This window comes from Pyrus communis, chromosome 14, assembly GCF_963583255.1.
Source record: "Pyrus communis chromosome 14, drPyrComm1.1, whole genome shotgun sequence".
Taxonomy (NCBI): domain Eukaryota; kingdom Viridiplantae; phylum Streptophyta; class Magnoliopsida; order Rosales; family Rosaceae; genus Pyrus; species Pyrus communis.
The window spans coordinates 4,152,058-4,173,884 of record NC_084816.1 but is presented as its reverse complement, the minus strand read 5'-3'; the positions used below and the strand labels follow the sequence as shown (position 1 = coordinate 4,173,884).

General features: G+C 36.7%; 2 protein-coding genes, 2 long non-coding RNA genes and 1 pseudogene across 4 annotated transcripts; 1 reads left to right on the top strand and 4 right to left on the bottom strand.

Moving 5' to 3' along the window:
* Window positions 1-8,052: 8,052 nt before the first annotated feature.
* Window positions 8,053-9,305, bottom strand: LOC137716623 (uncharacterized). Its single transcript, XR_011065700.1, has 3 exons — window positions 9,167-9,305; window positions 8,810-8,902; window positions 8,053-8,647 (listed from the first exon to the last, which is right to left on the bottom strand). It is a non-coding gene; the product is annotated as an uncharacterized lncRNA (long non-coding RNA).
* Window positions 9,306-9,499: 194 nt separating this feature from the next.
* On the bottom strand, window positions 9,500-10,418 carry LOC137716624 (uncharacterized). Its single transcript, XR_011065701.1, has 3 exons — window positions 10,337-10,418; window positions 9,723-10,026; window positions 9,500-9,637 (listed from the first exon to the last, which is right to left on the bottom strand). It is a non-coding gene; the product is annotated as an uncharacterized lncRNA (long non-coding RNA).
* A 1,212-nt stretch (window positions 10,419-11,630) lies between these two features.
* Window positions 11,631-13,965, bottom strand: LOC137715692 (putative disease resistance protein RGA3; annotated as a pseudogene).
* Window positions 13,966-14,215: 250 nt separating this feature from the next.
* LOC137715764 (mitochondrial import inner membrane translocase subunit TIM22-4-like) lies at window positions 14,216-16,832 on the bottom strand. The gene is made up of 4 exons (XM_068455108.1): window positions 16,540-16,832; window positions 15,727-15,917; window positions 15,554-15,626; window positions 14,216-14,609 (listed from the first exon to the last, which is right to left on the bottom strand). Exons 1-4 carry the CDS (start codon window positions 16,688-16,690, stop codon window positions 14,524-14,526), a joined length of 501 nt encoding a protein of 166 aa, XP_068311209.1. The 5' UTR covers window positions 16,691-16,832; the 3' UTR covers window positions 14,216-14,523.
* Window positions 16,833-19,256: 2,424 nt separating this feature from the next.
* On the top strand, window positions 19,257-21,436 carry LOC137715775 (small ribosomal subunit protein eS4x-like). Its single transcript, XM_068455123.1, has 5 exons — window positions 19,257-19,339; window positions 19,447-19,524; window positions 19,869-20,049; window positions 20,169-20,266; window positions 20,794-21,436. Exons 1-5 carry the CDS (start codon window positions 19,337-19,339, stop codon window positions 21,229-21,231), a joined length of 798 nt encoding a protein of 265 aa, XP_068311224.1. The 5' UTR covers window positions 19,257-19,336; the 3' UTR covers window positions 21,232-21,436.
* Window positions 21,437-21,827: the final 391 nt, after the last annotated feature.

Genomic DNA, 21,827 nt, shown 5'->3' with positions numbered 1-21,827 from the left:
ATTGAAGGTTTACGTAAGACTCTGCATCCGATGAGGAAGTGAATCGTAAGGGCTTTTTTTTTTTTTTTTTTTAATCAATAAAAATAAAGCTTCCAGAATGAGTTCTAAAAAATACATTTTTTTTTTCAATATGTATAATCTGTAGATGATTATAACATCTATTATGTTAAACGTATTTCTTAGAGCATCCTTAGTGAATGGCTCTATATGAGGCTGGAAAAGTAGTGGATATAGCTCATTTTAGAGCTCCGATGAATTTTTGGGGTTTTATAAAAGAATCTCCCCCAACAAGGGCTACTTCTTTAGGGCTCTATATGGGGTTATATATATTTATTTATGTAGTAATTTGATTATGTGTTAACTTTTCTTAAGTTGATTTTTGGACGTGCTATCTTAAATATTTTTTATGAACCTTTCAACCTAAAAAAATTCAAATTGTGGAAAAGTATGATTTCATCACTTATAAACCGTTCATTGGATTATATTCTCTTATCTCAATCTCAACCGTTGAAAGATACAAACCCCCACTTCGCCCTCTGAAATAATTTGATTTTCACATACAACACAACAATTTACCTAGCACCAATTGGTAAATTAGTATAATATAATTTTGAAAAAAAAATTATTTGAAAATTTCACCCACCAATGCTCATGAACGTTAAATCAATTTGAAGTTTGAATTCTTATGAAATTTAAAACAATCATTAATTAGTCAAATTGCAAGAAAAATATGTAAGAAAAAAGAATTAAAATAAGAATAAAGGAGAGTATAAGTGTATTTGCAAGTAGAGGGAGAGTGATAGAATTCTGCTCACATGAGATGCTACTTTTTTTGTGGGACCCACTATTTTTTTGGGGCTAGATGTAGCCCAATTTTATGCTTTCCAATAAAGGAAGTTGCTAGCCCTAGTGGTAAATCTAACCTCATTTTTCAATTCATTGGAAATAAAATTTCTCACTAAAACTTGAAATATAGTAGTCTCATGAAGGATAAAACCTCCATTATTGGAGATGCTCTTAGAGTGCATGTGATGTCAAGCTTCCTTGGCAGTTAGTATAGTGCAAAAGGCAAAGCTTGCTTCTAAGTCGGTGAAGATGGCTTTCTTTTTGGCAAATGTATGACAAGACTTTCATCAAATTTTGGGAATTGAAGGACACACCCATTTTCCACATTTTCCATTTAAAGGCTCTAGTCTTTTTATTTGCTAATATTTTGGTAATGATATATGCAATCACAACAAACGGCAAATACTATACGACTCTGCACATACAGACAAAAAATTGGACACATTGTAGAAATTCTATTCGTTTTTAATTTTTATTTTTTATAATCGATCGATATCATTACTTTTAAATTTTAATAAACTGAGGAGAAGTGATTTGAACACTAAAATATGTTCAAATGAAAAACCATATGATAATAATCCACCACTTACGAGTTAAACCTTGTTAAAATTAGTGAATATCTTCCACATATAAATTAAATATCATATCATAATTAATTTGCTATTGTAGTATTTATCATTTTCTAGGGGCTTCTAACACTCATTTGGAGGAGTGCACTCCAAATAGTGCATAAAACTAATGAGTAAAAGTTTAGTATTATCTTACGTACAATATGAGTTATTACTTTCTAAAATCGCAAAGAAAGCTGTACTGTTGATTATTTTGTTTGATGTACTTACCCTCTGAGACCGTTTTCTTGTGTAAACATATTAACATCGTATTAGGAAGGGCAAGGCTAGGAAGACTAAATTTTTAGATTAAATTTTGTAACTTACATGACGTGGTTCTTGATGATTGAATTATTATTTAAATGTTGATTATCGTGCTTATTTTTATTGGCATCCATCACAATGATTTGTAAATTTGATCTAAAAAATTAGTTTACCTAGCATTACTCTCACTTAAGTATAAATAATGAGTATGTATATATTATGTCAGAAAAGTTAATCTGCAACTTATACAATATCGTAGTGCAGACGGTGGAATTAGATGGATGATCTTACACACTATGCTGGGGGATTTGTCTGATCCTTTGCACTCCACATGAAATTTTGTCTAATTTAATTAGAATTTGTTTATCTATTAAGGCGTACGTAATCTTTGTCTGGTGACTCCAGTATCATAACAGGAACTCTTTTTTTAATGGTCATGATCTCACAGATAGAATCCAGAAAAATCTTTACGTATTTGAAGGATCGCATGCACACATAAATCCTTATAAATAAATTAAAACCAATGAATTATGCATATTTTTTCTAATCATCTCAAAAGTCAGAATCTACTCTCTCTTGTACTATTCAAGGTTTTCAATCCTATTTTTTTTCATATGTTCACTTTTATTTTCAATCTTGTGATCTTAACCTTTACTATTGAGCAGCAACTATATCAAATTTAACACCTATTAGGCTGTTTCCCCTCCAATATTCATCCTAATACTTTTCACTATTTTCTTTGTATCCGGAATATAACATGTGGTATTTCTCTCGTTCTAGTATTTTAACATATGGTATTAACCTTATGTTACAATACTGAAAGATGAGTATAATATGGAATGCACATAACACCAACAAGGACCCTTATTTCGTATATAGACATAATTCTAATAGGATACGCCCATCGTAAGCTTATTATGATTATATCTATACTTCCCTAAATTAAGTCCAAATAGAATATGAAACCCCTTTTGCCCATATTACTCAAATTGATCACTAACCTTAGTGGGCACATGATATGCTAAGTTAATATTCCAAAACGTAATTGGATTTCCAAGCAATCCATATAAGTGACTAGGAGACCACATTAGGCATCATTGGGATTTCTCCCAATACGCGCGACACATGAAGAAAATATTCCACCATTCTTCCACTTGGTCGAACTGGTCATTTGCTTTCATTAGTGGAAATCGAAATTAGAATTTCACTTAGTGACGTCAACAGGGAATACCAACATGGTTTCCTATCATGTTCGATCAAATAAGCACACTCACAATGAACTAACAAACACATTATAGTTTCATAATCACAATTAAGAACATACCTATCCACATGAACATCAAGACTTAAACAAAATATAAGTTAAGACATTAACCATATTAGTGACAAACAAATTTAAAATGTCTTTTAAAAAACTTGTGGTCCTTCCTTAGTGAGATTACAAATCTCCATTAAGCTTCTATGGGTGCGACAAAGCGTGGTGGGCCCAAACCCATAGGTCTCAAGATTAAAATTAAGTTCTAATACTATGAAGAAAGTTGAGGTTCCGTCATAAAATCAGTTTGCAATATAAAGAATAGTCCGACTCCCGATAAGTCCTTGCAAGAAATGGATATCATCTATGTAGGATTTTGCCCTTCACATTCTCACAGTTAACAGTCTTAAGAAAAAAAAAAAGAGAAAAGTTTAGAGTAGTGACCTTATTCCTTTTCCAAAAAATTAAACATGATATTAAAACTAATTAACATTTAATTAAGGTGCAAGGTAACAATTGGTGTTGACTATATATACATGTTATGATTTGAATGAAGTAGTGTTCATGACACATGAAAAAGTTACTTATACCATTCAACTCTCATCCAATGCACGAGTTTAAATAAGTAGGGTTAAAATTCCATAAAAAAAAAAAAAACCAGGGTCAATCTAGTCACAAACAATGTGATAACACAAATCTAATAAAAAAAAAAAACTGGAATAAAATGATCCCTTGCAATAAGTTTAAAAAGAAAATATTAGGGGGTTTGCTTTTCATTTTTCTTGTTCCTCCTTTTAGTTAAGCTGGTAGAGTAAAAATAATTGCATAATACTAGTATATATACAAGGCATCCTTTACAATCATCCCTAGCTTGCTAAAAATACTGATCAAATGAATCACGTGATGAATGACTGTGAGAGAAACGTTGTATGCATATGTGACCAAACGCTATCCTTGCATGACACAGTTTAATCACCATCATAGTATTCATTGTAATTCATAAGTTTATAATGTGAAACAAGAAAGGGAGTGATGCTTGCTTCTAACTTGTCTTGAGGGAAAATATTGACCGAAGGGCAAAGCTTTGTCATATACTGGTGCTTTCATTGTACAGAGCAGGGCCTTTCACTCTGAAGGAATTGGGAAAACAGTGGGTGGTGGCCCTTTGCGTTCACGCATTAGCAGGGTACCTAACCCACAGAAAAATCCAATGGCAGTAGAAGAAGAATAACAATGTGCATGCCGGGTCCCTCCCGACGTTTTTGACAAACTGTAGTTTGAGTCTCCGACAGGATATGAAGCGTAGATTTCTTCACAGGCAGTATCCAATCGTCTCTCAGCCTTGGATGGTCCCCAAAACAGCCATCGGAAAAGGAAAATGCTAGTTCCAGTCACGGGATGAGTGATTAATTTTTTGACCATAGATGTATTTGAGTTTCGTGTCTATTTAGAGTTAGAATCACTCACGCATAAGTGGATGACTGTGGTCGTGGCAGTTCTCTCTTTTGCACAAAGCTAGTCCAACAAGCGAAGTTTGAGTTGCATTGTAGCTATAGCTTACATTATGTTTGGATGAAGAAACTAAATTTAAATTTGGACAAAAGTCATAATGTATAAATTGACATTCACCAATTCTCTTGAAAAAAAAAAACTTGGGAATTTGGGACCTCCAATTCTCAAATTTAAATTCTAAGTAAACTATTGTCATTTCAAAATTTTCATAAATGAGAGTTCAAAAATAAAAAATACAAAATACAAAACAACTCAATCATGAGTGGCCACCACCACCACCCACCATCATCATCACCATCACACTTGCCACCACCACCACATATTGTCTCACTTGCAGTTGCCGCCGCCACCATCCACCGTCATCACCCACCATAATCACCATCTCGCCACCACTACTAGCACCTCTAATCTAGTATCTCTCATTTTACATTAATAACTCTATACACATATTGAAAATTTTATATTTAAATTTCATTATTCTTTTAAATTAATCAAACAAAAAAAATTCATCTATTGAAGAAGCCTTGGCTAAAGGACTGCAACATCTTAACATAATTGGCTTGATAATTTGTTGATACACATTCAATACTGGAGTAGATATTAACAATATCTTATTTATTCATAGTTTTATAACTTACGCCACCATTCCTAATTTTTGGGCAACAACTTTGGCCAATGCAACTCCCTTAACAAATGCAGCTACCTTCACCAATTTGAAGCACCACCCCAATTCCATATTAGCAAGTAGGAAAAGGATTCTCATATTTTACAAGAAATTTGGCGCCGTCTATTTTTCAACCTTCACTTCATATTATTCTTGCAAATATCAATTTAATTTAAAATCATTTACCAATATGATTCTCGATTTCTCGTGATGAAATTTTAATGTTTGTTAAAATACTTTCCAAAGAAAAAATGATTGAGGTACTATGTTGTGAAACTAGAAAAATAGACGATTTTAATGGTTGAAATTTAAAGAACAAAGAAAATAAAATTTCATCATTTCAAATTATGTTATTAAGAATTCCATAATAATCTTAAATTTCCTCATCTACACGCAAAATTAACAAGAAATCAATGTGGTAGGACATGGGGTGGTAAGTGTTGGACTATTTGGTTTTGCTTTGGAGTCATGGACCCTAGTGAGTACCACAAGGGTCTGAACCGTGCATTACAAGACAAATTAAAGGAGCAAACTAGAGAGTGGTAAATGCGTTGCTCAAGGTTAATTGGATGAATGTATCATCATTGACCATTCATTCACTTGATGGGTGTGGGTACCTATATGATACGATGTTTCTTGATAGAGACTGAAACTGTAGTCCAGAGTCCCTAGCACCAGATCCTAGAGTGGGATCGGAGATATTGTACCGAGTAACCTGGAAATCCTCTCGTATCGGAGATTCTGATTTTACTTTAGGTTTATTGAGGATTCACATAATGAGAGCTTGTAGATACGAAGAAATATATTTCAATTGTATGTAAGAATATCTTTCAAAGAGAAATGTTTTTGTGATTTGTCTTGAAAAAGGAGAAATATAGATTAGTTAAGTTCACCTTAGTGCCAACAAACCGTTTTTTCATATTTAGTAGTTTTCAATTTTTAGTTTTTGAAAACTAAAAACTCTTTCAAGAAAATGAAAAACTGATTATTGAAAGTTAAATTTTGAAAACTCAAAGAATGTAGTTTTCACTTCTTTTGTTTTCATTTTTTATTTTTATGAAAATTGAAAGTGGTTACTTAACAAGTTTTTCAGTTGTTAAAAAGGTGAAAACAACAATTGAAAATTAAAAAATAAAATGATTATCAAAGCACTCTCAAGAGTATTATAATTGATTGAAATTTTACCCAATGCTTATTGGAGGAATTGACTTTGTAGACTCAAAACAGGAGAGTATCCCCTCTCCCTTCACTTTTCTTTTTCTTCTACTTTGCAATCAAGTCCTATCGAAAATCAAACCCCCAATCAGTCCATGGTTGTAGAAACCACTTGGTGAGATGTAAGTTCTTACCAATTGTTTCTTAATGATTAAATTTTGTTGCTTCATATTTGGAAGATTTGAAGTGACCACTAGCTCAAAATCATTTCTTCTCATAAGATAAATATGGGATTAGATAATGTCTTTGCCAAATTTGAGGGGTTTGTATTGCAAATTAATGTATAGGGACCCACTATTGCAAATTATTGAGGGCTGCTGCATGGAATATTCTGTTTTGGTCTCGGGATGTGATATGACAACTAGACCTGATAATTTTTTGCATGATTCATTAACTTCGCACGAAACAATATAAAATAAACAGGTTTTGGTCAATTTGTTAACAAATCGGGTCATTATCAAGTTACTCATTAAAAACACTTTATAATACCGTTTATGATAAGTAAACAACACGAAAAACGACCTGTTTACTAGGTCTAGACACTATGTAGTACCTGAAAGACAACGTGTTTTAATATTTATGTGGCAATATAGTATTTAATATGTTGTTTTTCATTTGATTATTTATTAAATTACAATATGACAAGAAGAGTGACGTTCCAATTACTCCTTAAGTTTTGTAGCCATATGCAGGGAACCTACTAGCTTTTATTTTCCCAATTTTTAGGATTTTCTTGTAATCAGATTAAGTGGTTTTAATCTTCTTTATTTCATGTTCATTGATCTGTTGTAAATAGGACGGGTATTACACAAAAATTATACGAACACAGAAAACACAAAGCCAGACGTTTCCCATTGCATCTCTATTAACCAATGATGCTAGCTCAATGATAAAAAAAATTATGGTTCACCATATTATAACAACTAGAATAAAAGTACCATGCAACTAATGCATGACATGAACACTGAAAAGTTTTTCCATACCAAAACCAACGATACATGCTTAGCATAGTTTTGGGGAGTCTCTTAACTTTGAGCAACTCCAAGAGATTCTGTAAAAGAATCAACATGAATTTAAACAAAATGATAAGTGACTCCTTAAATTTACAGAGCAATTATTCATCAATTAAATATTAAAAAAATAATAAAACTTAAGGGTAAATCCTTGAGCAAGGAGAAAAAGAACAATGAGAATGATGTTTTAGCAAGTGTGTGGGTTGAGTTTGAATTGTTAATAATAAAATATTCGAAGTTTGTTAAAAGAGAGAGTATTGTTTGAGATAAAAAGTTAACTGTGTATCTAAATTTTTTTTTCAATAGTGTTCATTTACTAGTTTAACAAAAATTTAAAGCTTCTCTTAAAAATGCTCTTATGTAGCACCTGGGAATCCAATCCAGTTTTCAAGTAGGTTGGGAATTTTTATGGAGCTACTGCGACCAGCCCATGAAACCCTATGGGTCCTTCAGTCCACCCAAATAAAGAATGTGTTTGGCATTGAGGAGTAGATAGGAATATAGCACCACACGTTGAAATGGTAACTTTCTCGTCACACTAGCTGCGAGGATATTCTTATGTTATCAGACATTTGCACCATACTTGTACCTAAGCAATAATCAATCCGACACCATACATGGCAAATCTAAGAAATAATCAACTCTTATGAGAAATTTAGATTTACAGTCCGGCAACATAAGTGTCACAATACTTAATTTCTTCAAAACCTCACTCAAATAGCTTGTGATTTTAAGAGTTAATACGAAGATTTGATTGATACCAAACGTCACCAGTGACAGAATACTGATGCCATACAAGTTGCCCTCCAGCTTTAAAAAAAAATTCAATATTAAAATCTACTGTGTTATAAATTCAAATTAAATAAACAGACATTCTTTTACACTACATATTTCTATTCCTGTATATTGATTGAGAATAGTAATGAGAAAAACAAATTCCCAGCAACAGCGTCTTAGTTCAGCACTAACCAACTCACAAGCATCCGCACTCCACTGGAAACGGGAAATATGAACAAGCTACATGAACTTCAAGCTCTTACACCATAAACGTCTATATCAAAATTGCCAGGTTCATTTGACGGATCCACGATGTTATGGTCGATCCTATTCTTCCTAATACTACTGCCATATTTCCCTTGTCGCAGCCAACTGAACGCGTAGATTTTGAACTTTCCTTATGGATGGTACCGAGAGAAAATTTACTGCAAGCCTTGAGCGCAGTGGTGCCGTTACAGGCATTGCAGACATAGCTCAGAAAGTTTTCGTAGTCCTACAACAGGAGAAGAATGTCATTTCCTGAAAATCCCAATGATAGAACGATAATCAAAATAACCATCAGTAGTGCAAATGAATAAAAACCACATATGCATAACCCAAACTTGGTGACAATCGTAATAGCATTGAGAAATATGATCATGAGAAAGGAAAAAACCTCATAAAGTGGCTTTCCATCCACAACTACCCACGGCACATACTGATGCGGAGGCTGGAGTGCACTGGTTTCAGCTGCATATTGTAGCTCAAGCTGTCAGAGAGTAATTCCGCTTATATTTTGTTTCCCCTTTCATAAAAGTCACATAACAAACGAGGAAAAGAGAAGCGGAATTTGCACTGTCCTACTCAACAGAACACCAGAGGTTGTTCCAAAAATGACATGATCAAGAATCAGTGAAACGTCAAAAAGAAGTTTCAGCGTGATCCCTCCTACGCTTCACCTCTACCTAACGCTGTTTTTGTGTACATGCCTGAATAATTAATGAGCTGAATACAAGAAGCAGAGAAAACTAACCTCTTTACCATGCATGTCCACTGCCGTAGCATTCAGTAATAGGCTTTGAATCCAAGCCCAGTTTCTCGTAACATGACTCCCACTGGGGCTGCTTGTGCTCATAAACCAAACTCTTGGCGCAATAAACGAAAGGAAAAGATCATTCTGCACAACAGTGACAGTGAACCAGAAGTTAGCAATTTAAGCTTAAATATTACTTTCTGTTAAGTCCAACATAACTCCATAAATGGCATCCAAATTAAGATACATTTTTGTAAAACCAACCGAAAATTTCTACAAAGAATTCATTAGATAAATCTAAACGGTTTAACTTAACCCCATAAACACCCAATAAGCTCTTCCCTTCTCTTATAAGCACATGCAAGGTCCCTCATTTTTACGAAGTGGCGAATTTTCAAGGCTTACCAGTGCAGGCCAGATCTCGGTTGCACAGGCTTCCACAGTGTTCAATAAACATTCAGATGGACCATGCTGCAACCATCAGAAATAACTAAGTCAATAAATTGTATTCGAAATGCAAAGGAAAATCCAAGAAAACAGGATTGGATGAGAGGACCTGGCAAGTGAATGTGTCATTGCTTCTGAGCTTGGCATTACCCCAAGGAGAAAGCTTGAGATCAACAATGGAGATCAGCTCGTCTTTGAAGAGCTTGACAAGGTAATTCACAATGAAGTTGGCGCTGTAGGGGCAAGGGGACTCGTAATACAAAGCCAGCGAAACTTTACCAGAATCCGAAGGCGGAGTTCTGTCTGCAGAAGACGAAGGGGGTGTGAACACATCAACCAAGAAGAGGCAAAACAGAAGAGAAAAAGAAAGGGTTCTACTTTCGAGCCAAGAGGAAGCCATTGGACTAGGAAAGCTGAAAGAGAAAGGAAGAGCTTATTAGGTGTTTATGTGGTTGTCACTGAAGCGTTAATTACCCCTTTTAAAAAGTAATTTATGCATACGAAGGTAATTTGCTGGTAAGTATGAAATCCGTTAATTTTCAACAACCACGAAAGTTTCCGTGGCAATAGTATTAAACATTACCAACAAACTACAAGTTGATACATATTCAAAAGTAATTTCTTCTCATAGAGCAAAAGAAATTATTTTCATACACACGTCAAATTGTAATTTGTGTGCATAAACGAATTCAATGAGCCAAGTATGATCAGATAGAGAGAGACCTGGCAAGTGATGGTGCTGTCGGATCCAATCCTGGCGTTGCCGAAGGGATAGAGCTTCAGATAGTTGATGAAGATGATTCCGACTGATAACTGTCGGGACACAGCGTTTCATAGTAGTGCTCCACTATGACTTTGTTGCTGCTGCTTCTGCTCTCGGAATAAGCGGCGGAAGTTGGAGAGAGCGAAACGGAGCAGAGGAGGAGGAGGTTAATGATGAAATTGAGGTTCCACCATAAAACCAATTAGCAATATGAGGGGTAGCCCAAGATGCACATAGCAAACTTTGTCCTTCACCGATGTGGGACAACTGTCAACACGCCCCCGCCTGTCAACACGTCCCGCACGTGTGGCGGACAGCGTTTCATAGTAATGCTCCACTATGACTTTGTTGCTGCTGCTTCTGCTCTCGGAATAAGCGGCGGAAGTTGGAGAGAGCGAAACGGAGCAGAGGAGGAGGTGGTTAATGATGAAATTGAGGTTCCACCATAAAACTAATTAGCAATATGAGGAGTAGCCCAAGATCATATAACCATATAGCAAACCTTGTCAACACGTCCCGCACGTGTGGCGGACAGCGTTTCATAGTAGTGCTCCACTATGACTTTGTTGCTGCTGCTTCTGCTCTCGGAATAAGCGGCGGAAGTTGGAGAGAGCGAAACGGAGCAGAGGAGGAGGTGGTTAATGATGAAATTGAGGTTCCACCGTAAAACTAATTAGCAATATGAGAAGTAGCCCAAGATCATATAACCATATAGCAAACCTTGTCCCTCACCGATGTGGGACAACTGTCAACACGTCCTCGCACGTGTAGCGGATTTTCAAGCCTACACGTGGACAATAGCTGGGTGACGTGGAGCGCGTGCAGCCGTTTTGGCTTCACACGAGGACATCCTGTTCTGATACTACGATGAAATTGAGATTCCACCATAAAACCAATTGGCAATATGAGGAGTTGTCCAATATCATATAAGCACATAGCAAACATTGTATCTCACCGATGTGGGACAACTGTCAACAGTTAAAAGGGGTCACACAAAAATGACAATTCAATGGAGTTGAAATACAATCATGCCTTGGAGACATCGCAAGTAATATAACCACAACCATTTAATACAAAGACATACTTAGATCCCTGATAAGTTTCATGTTCCTGCAGTTTCATTTATGCCCTCAGCAATATCCTTGATAATATGACGATTCGCCATTGACGGCATATTTAGAATCTTGATGTTTGGAATGTGAGAAATCTTGTGCCACTCCTCTCCACTGCCTTCTCTGCAACGTTCGGCAAGTTTCAGACACACAAAAATGGAAAGACTCTGCAGCTATTTTGCAGAGGAAGTCTGGCAGTGTTTCTGGCGCATAGCATTGCCCTTTTAACTGTGAGGCTGCCGTGGAGCTGGTTCAAGGTTCTCAAATCCCCAGCTTGAAATGCTTCGCCGTTGTCAATAGAAACTATAGGGCACACGTCTAGTGTGTGCAAATTTGTTAAGCTCCCGATCCCTTTCGGCAAGTACTCCAAACCGCTCAACCCCACGTACAGATGCTTTAAGCTTACCAACTTTCCCATGTTACCAGGCAATTTTTTAAGTGAATTGCATCTCCGAAGGTCTAAGGTGTACAAATTGCATAAACCACAAATGGTGTCCGGTAATTTCACCAAATTCTGACTCCCAGACAAATCAATCTGTCTCAGATGTATTAATTCACCAATCTCCTCTAGGAGTTCTTTGATGGAACTCTGAGACAAATTTATTGTCCTAAGACATTTAAATTGTGAAATAGTGTACACCTTATCAACATTCAATTGAATTATTGTGAGCGTACGTAGAGTCTTGCAATAGTCAGAAGTGGTAGAATGTAAAGTTGGACTATCAACTACAGACGTTAAGGTCAAATGGCGAACCTTACTGCCCAATACCTCTATTTCACGATTAGCCCCCTCAACCTCTGTAATCAAACATTCCTTCTTGGTGATAAATTGCACTAAGTCATGTAGAATATCATGCATCTTGCAATGCATTACTGTAGCAGTGTCATGGTCTTTCACAAAATCTTGAAAAAAGATAGTGCAACCAAGTTATCAAAAATAGTTTGACCTAATTTTTCCTTATCTTTATTCTCTTTTGAATTAAGATAATCTTGTGCCATCCAAAGATTAATCAAGTTATCCCTAATAAACTCATAATCTTTTGGGAAAATAGCACAATATAAAAGGTAACATCTATCTCTTGGGGCCAAATCATAATAACTTAGAAATAATGGTTGGAAAACTTCTTGCTCCACTTCTTTCCAATCCCATATTTTACTATTCAAAATGTCCAACCATTCCCTCCTTTTTCTCTTATCACGCATCATACTACCTAAAGTCTTTGCAATAAGAGGCAAACCCTTGCACTTCTTTACAATTTCCTTACTAATATCTCCAAACACCACACACTCTTCTACTTCCCTATTTGGAAATGCCATATGATTAAAAATTGAAAGACAATTCTGTTCACTTAACTCTCCAAGATTAGTCATGTGAGGAGTTGCTCTCATCATACTAGCAACACTTTGTTTTTGCATGGTAACCAATATTCTACTACCCTCAGTACCATTTTGCATCAATGAAAACTTTAACTTGTCCCACTTTTTGCGATCTTCAATCCACACATCATCCAACACAAGAAGAAACCTTTTTTCCCTAATGGATTTAGACATGGATTGTAAGACACGATCCAACTCATTTGAACTTGGGGAGGCATCACCACTAATTGCTTTGGCGATCATTATCACATCAAAAGGTTCCGACACACAAACTCATATTCTCTCATGCAAATGGGCTTTAACATTGACATCGTTATAGGCTAGTTGAGCTAAAGTTGTCTTTCCCATACCTCCAATCCCTACAATAGGGATGATGAGGAGCCCCCTCCCTTCTTCACTAGTATCACTCACCAACTTCCTTATCAAACTCTCTTTTTCCTTTTCTAGACCAAATATCTCAGATATATCGACAAAAGACCAAGTTTGCTGTTTTTGAATGACATTTTCAGTGAGTTGAAAATTATACATTTTTCTTTGCTAATAAATCTCAGCTAACCTCTCATTTAGGTCCCTTATCTTCACAGCAATTTCACGACGGTTAAGTACCTCCCCGGCTTGGCCAAGACAAAAACAACAAGCGAAAATAGAGAAACATGCCTTTCTTTGAGGAGCAATATGAGTTACACCTTCTCTTTCTGGTTTCTCAACCTTTTGTGTCAGAATCTCAGTATTCCACTCATCCAGCACGTCCGCCATCTGGTACGATATTTCCTTCAGGTTGTCCAGCCAGTTTTGCACGTTGGCCTCCTTAATTTGCCTTTGCTTTGCATCCTCAAGCACAGATTCGATAGCTTCCAGGTTGCTAATGAACTCTTCAACTTCTTTCTTAGCGTTCAGAACGAGTTTCACCTCGTCCGCTACATATTGATAAGTTGTTGAAGCCAACTTTTCTAGTAGTGTGGAAACCAGCACATCAACCATTTTCAGGGTTCGAAACTTAGAAATTGATTGAGAGCGGAGAAGAAGAAATCGGGAAGGGAAGTATGCGTGAAGAGGAAATGCAGGATGGTTCCCGTTTCCCTGTCGGCTTTATATGGTGACTTGTTACCAAGATGGGAATATGGTGACTTGTTACCATAAAGATTTTGCCTCTGATGCTACTGTTTAGTGTTTACTGTCAGTGGACGGAAGGGAATAACGAAAATTTTAGGAGCGAATGTGAATGCCTATCCAGCAAGCAACTTAATTTCTTTACAGCCTAAACATTATTCTCAGAATCTGAATGTCTTCCTTGGGTGTAGACTTCCTACCGGAAATGAAACCCTTCGTTTGGGTGGCCGTTTGTTAGACTATGAATCTAAATCATTGATCATGCTGATTCTTATCTAAAACTTCTGAGTAGATTCTGACATGAAATAAAACCGTCTACAACTGGAGTTATAAACCCAGCAGCCGTTCATAAGATAATACATAATACAAAAAATTTAGATTTGTATGTTCGCCAGAACATCCCTTAATAAATTTGGGATAAAATATCATAGCAAGGGCTGAAGTTGAACCTAAAGCGAAAGCATTTGTATCACCGCAGGGCTCTTCTACTGAATTGTCATATTTTTAGTGTCTGCAAAACTGGGGCAGCACAGGCAACGCGCTCAAACTCAATCATGTCTATCCAAAAACTTCTCTATCAGCACCGAAAATGCAGCAAAGCCGGCACAACCAACACAGGCCGCTTGTGGACCAGCTACAACAGGACAACATAAGGAGGTGTAAGGGTAATCTTAACATGCATGAAAACAAATTATGCAGATAGCAGGACTATAATGAGAATAACACCAACAATGCCGGTACTTGTCTGATTTACTCATTCTTTCACCAGTGTTATATCACATATATTTCAGGGAGGCTTACTCGATGACTGTGCTCTAACCCAAGTCAAGGTCAGGGCAAGGGAGTGTTCCATGAAAGGAAGTTACCAACATTCTACATAACTAGAGTCATGGGGTCTGGATTCCTGTTTTGACCTCATAAGGAGCAAAAAAAAAAAAGAACCTATGGCTGAACTCAGTTAAAGAGTGTTGAAGCTCTGATTTTAACTATGATACCAGATTAAGTAAGTAGGCATATGAAACCACTTAATATTTTAGGTTATCGTGATGTATCAATAAGTACAACAACGAATCAACCTATAATTACTTGATTCAAAATGAATCCTTGGACAAGAGAAGAAACCATGTCTGCTTCTGCAAATTAATGTCAATGATCAGCTCAATATCGACCTAGAACTAAGCACTAACCCCTTAGGCATATGGTTTTAGTTTCAAAAGTTTACGTTAGGATGTTTTGGATTTCTAATAACACCATTCATCAGCTATGCCAAGCATATTACCTATCTTCCCCACCCCTTGTCTCAATAAAAACAGTTCAAACCAGCAGCTCAAACGAACATATATTTTCAAACACTGCTAAACAAAAAGATGGACTTTCCAAAGGAGAAGATAGGGGACACAATAGTACAAATAGAATCATTATGGTGATAAGCCTCAAAGCGGAGTTGATAATGCTCATTATATAGACTACGTAAGGCCCTAGATTTACGGATTTCATTGAAAGTATTAGATCTCCATGTCAGTTTAAAGCCTTGTAAACCAATGATGAAAACATGTAAACTGATGGAAAATTGGTTACCTTTGGCTGAGAGTGCACCACCAGTTACACATCCAGCAACAACTGTATTTGTTGTGTCATGTTTAGCTCGTGCCTGAAAACAATAATCCAGAATTAGTCCCTACATCAAAGAAATTAAAACTCAATGGTCGCATAAAAATTAAGATCATGAATTTTGACATATCCCAAAATACCTTTTCAACAACACACTCAGCAGCTGAGAAAACAAATCCCATAACTGCAAATGCTTTTGCTGAACTCCAACTCCTCCGGCCCATCGACTTTGCTTGGTAAATGAATTGCTGTTTACCAGTCATTTCGTCTTGCATTAAAGGGGTGTCTAACGCTCCGAGAAGCAAACCCATCATCAACCCAAGCCCACCACCTATAAAATTCCCAAAGCTTATGGTCAACATAATTAGATTTTCAGATCCTAAAAGCCTTGGAGAAGTACTGCTCACAAAGTAAATCCGTTTACTATTAATTTCTATACACAAGTACAAGGAAAAACTCTAGTTGATAAACTTAAAAGCGCTCCTTGGTCATAGAAGCACTTCTTCAGGAAGCACTTCCAAGTGATTTTCTGGGCCAAAATCAAACTACAATGCCAATGTAAGCTTCTGGTAGAGTTTGCTATACCGAGCAAATCACAATACTCACTTTAAAATAAAGAAATTTAGACCTTTTTCAATACATTCAAACCCCAACAGTAACAAATTGGTGTGAACAACTATATCTATCACATCCTTACTGATACACCACTCTTCTGCACATTCTGAAACCCACAAAAATATAATTCGAGACAACAGACAAACAAAAAGACAGTACCTTTCCCACGTTTTCTCGGCAGCCAAACAGAGATAAAGGAAAAAAAATAAACCCAACAGAAAAAAGGCAGAAACTTTCCCACATTTTCTCAGCAACCAAACAGAGAAAGACGAAAAAAGAATCAAAACCCATGTGAGAAAATCCAAAAATTAAGCCAAAGGAAAGAACTTTAGCCATACCCATAACTCCACTAACAACGCTGCGTACGGCGCAGTTGTTCCAAATGTCTTGGCCGCGCATCTCCTCCACCGTGGGCAGCCGTATGGGCTCAATCGGTGGCTTCCCGACCTCTCTCGAGGCCGTAGGTTCGTTCTCCGGATTCGAGGCCATTGCTGTAAAGCTTGAATCGGCAGCCAAATCAGCAACAACCCATAAAATTCTCAGTTGATCTGGGAGTCGGACAAGGTGAAAATTTTGGATCGGTTAAACAGGGTGGGGTTTTGGGTTCGCCGCCATAGACGTTTTGAGAGAAGTCTGAAACTTATTCGTGCGTGAAAAGAAATTGTAACCTTGGAATTTGACGGGGGATCGATTAATCTTGGTAAGAGCCGTGGGCAGCAATTTACCCGCGTGCGGTGCTTTGACTCTGTTTTGTGGTGCTTTGACTATGTTTTTATTTGGTTTTGGAGTAATCCGACGGTCATGATCTTTTATTTCTTTGGTTGTGGAGTAATCCGACGGTGGTTCTTACTTCCATCTCCCAATGGTTATTTAGTTCAACGAAGTGTAAGAGCGTTTGTTTGCACTCACTAGGTGGGACTGGATTGGATTAGACTAGCTGTTAGTTTAATACCGTGTTTGTTCCATGCTGGGATTAACATTAATGAAACTAAAGGGGACTCGCATGGACAAAACCCTTCACTAAGAGGTCTTAACGAGACCCCCTAATAACCATGGGACTGCTAAGACCTTCATTGCGTCTTCATCTTCTCACGTTCTCTCTCTTCGTCATCCTCCATCTCCTCTCTCTGCTCGCGTTGCCAACATCATCAACACTCGCCAACCCAGAATCGCATCGTCTGCTTGTTTCGAATCTCTCAGAACCCAGAACCTGTCGCATTCTCTCCCTGCTCTCGCCGTCGTTTGATTTACTCTGATTCGAATCGCAAAACCCAGACCCGAAAGCCGATAGACAGAGCCCAAATTCGCTGAAATTGCAACTAACATTCAAAACCCAGATTCCATCGTAAATCCCAAACTCGAATTGCAAAACCAAATTCGTTAGAAGTTATGCACATCTTTCAATCACCAAACATAGCCAAGATCACACCACCAATCTCTCTCTCATTGCCCCAACCCACAATCACAAATGGGACCTCAAATTCGATCTTCAATCAGAGAACCCACGAGCTCCGTTTCCAATTCGACAGAACTTCGGTGATTAAAGGTTTTCAAATCGATTTTTTGGTCCTGCATATACAAGTGAGCTTGAAGGAATTGATTTTTCTGGGATTTAATTTTCCTTACGAAGGATTACAATTACAATTACAACTATGGAGGGTTTGCAGAAGTTGATTGGGTTCTGGGTTGGGTGCTTTGCGTTCTTCATCTCCTTTTTTTTTTTTTTTTTTTTTTTATTAAATTACCTTATTTGTTTTGTTCTTTAAATTTCAGAATATTTGATGGATTCTTTGAATCTAGTACGCCAAACAAGGTGAGCAATTATTTGGAATTGGGGATTTTTAAAGGTGTTTGGTTGGTGAGAAAATTGAAAGAGAAAACAAAAGAAAATGGAATGGCAATTAGTAAGAACTGGGGAATTGCATGAAAGGAAATGGGATTTTGAAAGGTGTTTCGTTGGTTGATTTTTTGCAAACGGGATTCCATGAAAGCAACAAATGTTCAGGCCAAGCTTGTTGAAGGAAGCAATCAAGAGACAGAGAGGATTGAGACGGATGGAGAAAAAAAAGGGAAGTGGTGAGGCAGAGAAGACAAAGCATTCTGAAAAAAGGGTTTCTAGAAGAAAAAAAGAGGAAGAATTAATATAAATATTCTAGATATACTTTAAAATAATATAATTTTTTTAGTTTTGTTAATTATCCTGCTTCTTAGTCAGATACTGCATCGAACGCTTCACTAAGCTACTCCAGCTTAGTCTAGTCTAAGCTAGTTCAGCTTAGTCTAGTTTAAGCTAGTCCAGCTTAGTCCTTGAAACTAGTCTAAGAGTATCTCCAACAGTATCCATAAATGTAACTCTTAAAATATAAATTTTAATATAGACGATGACAAACGACACATTATGATAACAAAAAGGGAAAGAAATTCTCTTCGAATCTCTTCCACCAAAACTCACAGATCAAGTGATTCGGATTTTTGAAATTTAATCCAATGATTAAAATTATTATAACTTTTAAAAGAGATCCTAAATTTGAAGAACGAGTTTGACAACTTTCTTGGGGAGGGGATGTCGATGAGGATGGTATCCGCACTAGGATGGATAAGTATTATTGTTTTCTGTTATTATGATAAAGCGTCTTCTATACTCTCAATGTTCTCTATTAACTTTTACACAAGATGTTAACGTAGTAGTATTTCAAAAAAATTTATGCACTTTCATGTAATAACTTATGACAGTGCATTATCGATTTACTAATCTATAATTAGTTGAAAAAAAATATAATTTTGCTATATTGACGACACATAAAAAACTTAATTATAACTCTTTTGTTTTGATTTCAATTACAAATTAGTAAACATGTTACTAGCAAAAAAGTGTAACGTAATATTTTTGTTGATGAGGAAAGAAAACAAATGAGTGGCTAGACTACTGGGGTCCCACATCCACAACCAATCAGATCCCCCACAAAGTCCCCCGCCTATTCTGAGCTCGACCACACTAAATCTCACTCTCCAGTCCCCCAACCCTAAAACCCCATCTCATTTTTCACTCGCCCATATAAATCTTAAGCCTCTCCGCCGTTTCGTCCCTCTGTATCCTCGTCCTCGCCTAGGGTTTCTGCGTCTCACTTTGCAAAGATGGTACTCTCTCTGTCTATCTCTTTCTATCTCTATCGCTCTCCTCTTCTTTCTCTCTCTACAGATCTCTGTTGTGTGTATAACTGTTGGTTTTATGTTGTATTTTGCAGGCTAGAGGACTGAAGAAGCATTTGAAGAGGCTCAATGCCCCAAAGCATTGGATGCTCGACAAGCTTGGTGGTGCTTTTGTAAGTAAAACCCTAAAACCCTCTTCCTCAAATTTTAAAAAATGAAGAAACTTTCATTAAACCTGCATTCTCGTCCCTCATTGTGATTCGGGATTAATTTAAGTTTTAGTCTCAAATGTGTTTTTTTAGGCTCCCAGATGAGAAAGAAAAAAATGAAATTTTTTTCCGTTGATCTACAATTTTTGCTTCATTTTGGCTTGGGTTTAATGTGAAATTTAGTTTCAAATGTGTTTATTTGGGACCCCAACTGAATAAAAATGAAGAATTTCTTCAGTAAATTTACAATATTTGCCTTATTTTGATTTGGGTTTGATGGAAATTTGGTTTCAAATGTGTTTGTTTAGGCCCCCAAGCCATCATCTGGTCCCCACAAAGCCAGGGAGTGCCTTCCCCTGGTTCTTATTCTGAGGAACAGGTTGAAGTATGCACTCACATACCGTGAGGTTGTTTCAATTCTCATGCAGCGCCATATTTTGGTTGACGGAAAGGTTAGGACTGACAAGACTTACCCTTCTGGCTTCATGGGTACGTTCTCAACAATTTCACTAAATTTAGTACCAATTCCTTATTTTTCTGAATGATTGTTTTTGCATTGTATCTGTGATGCTTAGAAATGTGCTTAAAGTTATGTTATTTGTCTTCAGATGTTGTTTCGATCCCGAAAACAAATGAAAATTTCCGTCTGCTCTTTGACACCAAGGGTCGGTTTAGGCTCCACTCAATTAGAGATGAGGAGGCAAAGGTTGGTTCTTATGCATCATTGCTTTCTAGTTTTGTGAATGTAATTTTGTTATTACTTGTGTAGAATGTTGCAATTGTGCATCAGGTTTTATTACTATAGTGTCATTTTGTTAATTAACAGATCTTACGTAACATGCTTCTCTGAAGTGTTACATCTTATGTGCAATAAAAAAGATCTTAGATTTTAACAGGAAGAGAACTTCATATGACCTTTCTTGCATTTTTGTTAGATTCTTCAGCTTTAATATTCATTTCTAATGGTAGATCATATTGCTACAAAGTGTATTAGTGTTTCAGTTAGCTTACACCACGAATAAGAAGTTTTTGACCTTCTGTGGTAATCTAATTTTTTGTTTTAAATGTTTCTTGAAACCTAGGTTCTTTTAATTTTATGGTTATTCTGCTTTTACAATGTTGACATTGTTAATGGCTCAGAGTACTTTCTGAAATATTTCTAGCTTAGTTTTGTCGTCTACTTTTGGCGAGATAATTAACTATTTGACTTGGTATTATAAATTCCCTGAGCAGTTCAAGCTCTGCAAGGTTCGATCAGTGCAGTTTGGGCAGAAGGGCATCCCCTATCTTAACACTTTTGATGGACGCACTATTCGGTACCCTGACCCGCTCATCAAGGCCAATGACACTATCAAGCTGGACTTAGAGGCCAACAAGATCACTGACTTCATTAAGTTTGATGTTGGTAATGTTGTCATGGTTACTGGCGGAAGGAATAGGGGGCGTGTTGGAGTCATTAAGAACAGGGAGAAGCATAAGGGAAGCTTTGAAACTATCCACGTACAGGATGCCCTCGGACATGAGTTTGCAACCCGTCTTGGTAATGTGTTCACCATCGGCAAGGGTACAAAGCCATGGGTGTCTCTTCCCAAGGGCAAGGGTATCAAGCTAAGCATCATTGAAGAGGCAAAGAAGCGACAAGCAGCCGCCCAAACAGCTGCTACTGCTTAAACAATATGGCGGCAACTATATATTGTTGTTCCTATAGTTTTAGAATGGTACTTAGTTAAGCAGTTCGACTCTTTTCAGCTTATGTTCGAGGGATTTTATTTTCTTTCGTTTTTTGGCCTGCGTTATGTTATGGATTATGAGATGCTGTACTGGCTTGAATCTTGTTATGTTTTGTGCTGGAATGAGATGTGTTTTGATCATTTTTAATCAGCTTGCTGCCTATATTATGCGGATATTTACGTCATCAACTTTTCACGTTGTTTGAACATTTGGCCCTAAAACTTTTCCATTTTTATCTATTTTCAAAATAATTTGAACAATATTGTTTATCGGCAAACATTTTGGTTCTTCAATGAAAATTTTTGTTAAATTGAAGAAAGCACCAGCACAAAGGAAGGGGTTGATTTAACAAAAATCCTCTTAACATAACGGAAGTTTCTCATGACCAAAACGATTGAAGGAATGATATTGGGAAAACCAAACGGTTAGAAAATAGACAAGAAACCAACATTTCCAATGAACATTAAGATTTAAGACTGGAAAAAAAGACAAAAAAAATGGTAGAATTGTGAAAAGCACACTTGATCTGTTCATTG

Bases quoted from the DNA above. Each gene is read 5' to 3' on its own strand.
- LOC137715775 (XM_068455123.1), top strand. The intron at 19,525-19,868 runs GTAAGTAAAACC...GTGTTTGTTTAG, and splicing joins ACAAGCTTGGTGGTGCTTTT to GCCCCCAAGCCATCATCTGG. The intron at 20,267-20,793 runs GTTGGTTCTTAT...TTCCCTGAGCAG, and splicing joins TTAGAGATGAGGAGGCAAAG to TTCAAGCTCTGCAAGGTTCG.
- LOC137715764 (XM_068455108.1), bottom strand. From the start codon at position 16,690: ATGGCCTCGAATCCGGAGAACGAACCTACGGCCTCGAGAGAGGTCGGG. The intron at 15,627-15,726 runs GTATTTTGGGAT...TATTGTTTTCAG, and splicing joins CTGAGTGTGTTGTTGAAAAG to GCACGAGCTAAACATGACAC. The intron at 14,610-15,553 runs GTAACCAATTTT...GTCCTGTTGTAG, and splicing joins TGGTGCACTCTCAGCCAAAG to CTGGTCCACAAGCGGCCTGT.